Source organism: Eimeria maxima, genomic scaffold (assembly GCF_000499605.1).
Source record: "Eimeria maxima Weybridge genomic scaffold, Emw_scaff1067, whole genome shotgun sequence".
NCBI classification, from domain to species: Eukaryota; Apicomplexa; class Conoidasida; order Eucoccidiorida; family Eimeriidae; genus Eimeria; species Eimeria maxima.
In genome coordinates, this window is record NW_013563388.1 from 2,501 (window position 1) to 7,780 (window position 5,280).

At 40.1% G+C, this 5,280-nt stretch overlaps 1 protein-coding gene across 1 annotated transcript in view; it reads right to left on the minus strand.

Moving 5' to 3' along the window:
* Window positions 1–1,464: 1,464 nt before the first annotated feature.
* Window positions 1,465–5,280, minus strand: part of EMWEY_00048110 (hypothetical protein, conserved) — a gene marked incomplete at both ends in the record, with an annotated part of 4,970 nt that continues 1,154 nt past the window's right edge. Inside the window, 3 exons of the mRNA XM_013477247.1 lie at window positions 1,465–1,940; window positions 2,090–2,168; window positions 2,362–2,921. Coding sequence (XP_013332701.1) covers window positions 1,465–1,940; window positions 2,090–2,168; window positions 2,362–2,921 — 1,115 coding nt within the window. The remainder of the gene's footprint in view (window positions 1,941–2,089; window positions 2,169–2,361; window positions 2,922–5,280) is intronic.

Below are 5,280 nucleotides of genomic sequence, written 5' to 3' on the forward strand. Positions count from 1 at the left end.
GCCATATAGTATAATAAATACATTTATTATATATAATATATAATAAATAAATAAATAAATAAATAAATAAATATTTTATGTATAAATGCATGCATAAGGTATATATAAACAAAAAAAAATTGCATGCGTTACTTTTTTTATTTATTTGTCTCTTTTTGTGTCTCCTTTTGTCTCTTTTTATTTCTTTTTATTCTTTTTCTTTATTTATTCCTTTTTTTTGTCTCTTTTTTTTCCTTCCTTTTTTATATCTTTGTTTATTTTTGTACCTAACAATTAAATCATCATTGTCTTCTTTTTCTTCTCTCCTTTATCCCGAGGGTTTAGGGTTTAGGGTTTAGGGTTTAGTGTTTAGGGTTTAGGGTTTAGGGTTTAGGGTTTCGTTCAAAGTCCTTCCCAGAGCAGCAGCTGCCGCAGCAGCAGCACAACAGCAGCAGCAGCAACAGCAGCAAGTCCTATTCGTCTAACTGGTGCTGCTGCTGCAGTTCCTGTTTTATTAGGAAGAGGTTGTTGTAGCAGCAGCATGTTGCTGCTGCTGCTGCTACTGCTGCTGCTGCTGCTGCTGCTGCTGGTGCAGTTGCTGCTGCTGCTGCGGCGGGCCAACCCCACAGGGGGTGGCAACTCTTCAGAAGACCGCCCAAAGACGAAGGCGCTAAATAAACCCATGGCAGTAACCCTAAACCCTAAACCCTAAACCCTAAACCCTAGACCCTCGGCTAGATTCAATGATTGTATCGAGAGGGAGGAAAGAAATGGCCTTATAATAAAATATAAATAATTGTAATTATTTATAATTATTTATTTTATTTAATTTATTTATTTTATTATTTATATTTCCTTTTATTATAAATGTATATAATACACACGAGTACCCTGTACAGCTAACATGGGGGGCCCCCCATGGAGGCAGCAGAAAGGAGCAGCAAATGGGGGTAAAAGGAGTAATAAAGGAAATAAAATAAATAAATAAATTAAATAATTTATTAATTATATTTATTTTTATTTATTTTTATATTTTGTTTACATAAATACACTGCAGGTCACTTGGGGGGCCCCGAGTCACTTGGGGGCCCCCAGTCACTTATGGGGGGCCCCCAAGGGGATGGGGGGCCCCCCCCATAAAGAAGAAGATATATATGTTTATATTAATATATGTATAAATATGTATTTTTATATGTGTGTACATATATTTATATATTTATAAATATATTTGTATATGTTTTATATGTATATATACGCATATAAACAGACATTTAGCTGTATACACACTGACTGCGACTGTAAACCCTAAACCCTAAACCCTAAACCCTTAAATTAGGACACTTCAATTCTGGTCTTGAGTCCCATTGTCTGCTTCTAGCTCACCCCACCCCCTACGCACACCTTACACCCTAAACGCTAAACCCTAAACCCTAAACCCTAAACCCTAAAAACCCTTTTCTGCTACAAATTGTAAACTGACATTACTCAAAAACTGTCGAGACAGTCCAGATCCTCGGGGCCCCACATCTGCGGATCGGGTGGGGGGGGCCCTGGGGGCCCCGAGGTTCCAGGGGCCCCTGGGCCAGTGGGGGCTCCTGGGGGCCCCCCCGGGGCCCTGTTGGCCTGCTGCCAGTACCCAGAAGGCTGCAATCCCTGTGTACCCCCTGCAGCAGGAGGAGAAGAAGCAGCAGGGGGGCCCCCAAAGGAAGGGGGCCCACTCCCTCGAAAATACATGCTCTGTGATACGCATGCATCGGTACCCATTTGGGGCCCTCCCAAATTCCCTGGGGGGCCCCCAGGGGGGCCCACACCAAAGGGGCCCCCACCAAAGGGGCCCCCAGTATCAATTGGAGCATCAAGGGGGCCCCCAACAGATATAAACTCTTCCTCTGCTGTCTCCTCTGCTGATAGGAGACAAGCAGAAGAAGAGACACCTGGTGGTGGGCTCCCTCGGGTATCCTCTGTATAGAAAAGAACAAACCCTAAACCCTAAACCCTAAACCCTAGAATGTAAACCCAAAGACTGTAAACCCTAAGGCTTATGGCTCGACAGGAGGCCTAATACAGTCTGTAAACCCTAAACCCTAAACCCTAAACCCTAAACCCTTACCCTTTAATAAATGGGTCAATTGGTTCTCACAAAGAAACGCCCGCACTTCTGCCACAAACACTTGCCCGTACTTTTGTCCCTGTCAAGCATACCCAAACCCTAAACCCTAAACCCTAAACCCTAAACCCTAAACCCTAAACCCTAAAAGCCCTAAAAAACCTAGAAAACCCTAAAAAGCGCTAAAAACCCTAAAAAGAAAACCGCAAACCCTAAACACGATAAAGAACCCTAAACCCTAAACCCTAAACCCTTGTTTTTTTTTTATTTATTACCTTTTTGCCTCCTTGTAATTCCTTGAAAGGAAGGGTTTGTAATTGAGCAAGAGAAGAAGGAAGAGAACGAACAACAGCATCTATTGCTGCATTTGTTGCTATTGTTTTTGTTGTTTTTAGCTTCCCTTTTTTTGCTAATTCTTCTCTTAATAATATTAATCGTCTCCTTAGTCTATCCTCTAAATTATGACCTAATATACAACCACCAGAGGGGCCCCCCGAGGAGGGGCCCCCCGCGGTGGGGCCCCTTGGGGGGGCCCCTTTGGGACCACCCACCATGGTTGTACCCTGAAGGGCACCAAAATTGGGATGGGGGGCCCCTAATGAAGAGGGGGGCCCCACCTTGGCCTTCTTAGATGGGTACGGAGGGGGGAGGGAAGAAGTACTACTGTTGTTGTTGGCTTTGGCACTCCTTTTAGACGATCCCGATCCCGATCCCGATCCCGGTCCCACAACCGATCCCGATCCCGATCCCGGTCCCACAACCGATCCCGATCCCGATCCCGATCCCCATGGAGGCTCCTCTAATGTTATTGATTGTACTAATTGGGCAGCATTGTCTGCATGCAGCCCCAACTCAAGGAAGGCAGTAAAGGAACCTGGCTGATTAGGGGAGGGGACACATCTTTCTCTTAATACCTATGCAAGAAAAGAAGAGACAAGGGGACAGGAAAAGGAGACAGTAAGAGGAAACAGGAAAAGGAGACAGGAAAAGGAGACAGGAAAAGGAGACAGGAAAAGGAGACAGGAAAAGGAGACAGGAAACAGACAAGAACAGGACACTAGAAGGGGGGAAATAAATCAAATAAAAGGAGACAGTAAATAAATAAAAAGGAGACAATAAAATAAATAAAGAGGAGACAGTAAATAAAAAAAAAGGAGACAATAAATAAAGAACAAGGAGACAAAAAAAAAGGAGACAGTAAATAAAGAAAAAGGAGACAAAAAAAAATGAGACAAAAAAAGGAGACAAAGAAAAAGGAGACAATAAAAAAAAGGAGAAAAAAAAAGGAGACAAAAAAAAAGGAAACAAAAAGGAGACAAAAAAGGGGAGACAATAAAAGGAGACAATAAAAAAAAGGAGACAAAAAAGGAGACAAAAAAAAGGAGACAAAAAAAAGGGAGAAAAAAAAAGGAGACGATAAAAAAAGAGAAAAAAAGGAGACAAAAAAAGAGACAAAAAAAAAGGAGAGAGAAAAAAAAGGAGAGAGAAAAAAAAGGAGAGAGAAGAAAAAGGAGAGAGAAAAAAAGGAGAGAATATACCTGATGAATAATAAGTGCCTTAATAAGTTTAGCAGCAGCAAGAGGAGACCATTGGTGTCTCTGTAGGCAGGCGAATTCTTTTTGTTTATTTATTATTTCTTTATTATTATTATTATTATTATTATTTATTTGTATTTTTTTCTTTATTTTCTTCCCTAATGATGCATCACGAAGAGCAGCAAATGTTATGCATGCACCAGCAGCAGCAGCAGCACGAACTAATGCCGTCACCTGCAGCAACAGCAGCAGCAGCAGCAGCAGCAGCAGCAACAGCAACAGCAACAGCAGACACAAATAATTAAATAAAAGGAGACACTTAATTAAATAAAAGGGAGACACTTAGTTAAATAAAAAGGAGACAGAAAAGGAGACAAAAAAGGAGACAAAAAAGGAGACAAAAAAGGAGACAAAAAGGAGACAAAAAGGAGACATTTTTCTTACCTCTGTAGCTAGCTGGGCACAAGGGACAAGAATAGAGGAGACATAAGACAATCAAATAAAAGGAGACAATTAATTAAATAAAAGGAGACAAAAAGGAGACAAAAAAGGAGACAAAAAGGAGACACTTACCTCTGTAGCTAGATGGGCACAAGGGACAAGAATAGGGGAGACAGTTCGTCTCCTCTGGCAATTATCACACTCTGTCTTGCATACACCACAAAAGTCCTCGCCAAAGTGCTGCAGCAGCAGCAGCAGCAGCAACAGCAGCAGCAGCAGCAGCAACAGCAGCAGCAGCAGCAGCAGCAACAGTAGCAACATTAGTAGTAGTAGGTACTACAGGTCTAGTAGATGGAGCAGCAGATAAGGGAAGAGGAGACAAAAAGGAGACAAAAAGGAGACAAAAAGGAGACAAAAAGGAGACAAAAAAGGAGACAAAAAAGGAGACAAAAAGCAGACAAAAAGGAGACAAAAAGGAGACAAAAAGGAGACAAAAAGGAGACAAAAAGGAGACAAAATAAAAGGAGACAATAAGAGGAAACAAAAGAAGATAATAAAATAAAAGGAGACAATAAAAGGAGACAAGAGGAGGAGACAATAAAACGAGACAAAAAAGGAGACAAAAAAGGAGATAAAAAAGGAGACAAAAAAGGAGACAAAAAAGGAGACAAAAAAGGAGACAGTTCTTACCCTTAATATAAATACTCTTCTGTATCCATAGTATATACATATAAAATACATAAAAAAAGAGAAAAAAAAGGAGAAAAAAAAGGAGACAAAAAAAGGGGACAATAAAGGAGACAAAAGGAGGCACAAGTAGACAAAAAAGGAGACAAAAAAGGAGACAAAAAAAGGAGACAGTTCTTACCCTTAATATAAATACCCTTCTGCATTCAAATAATTCTTCACAGTATTGTAACATTCGTAATAAATCACAAACATTTTCTTTTTTTTCTTCTCCTCTTCTTCCTTCGCTAAATAAATTAATAAATAAATAAATAAATAAATAAATAAATAAATAAATAAATAATATTATTAATATATTTATTATGTATATATATACTTATTATATCTTATTGCTAGATAGATAGATAGATAGATATATAGATGGTTGGTTAGGTAGTCAGCTAGCTAGCTAGCTAGTTGGCTAGCTAGTTGGCTAGCTAGTTGGCTAGCTAGTTGGCTAGCTAGTTGGCTAGCTAGTTGGCTAGCTAGTTG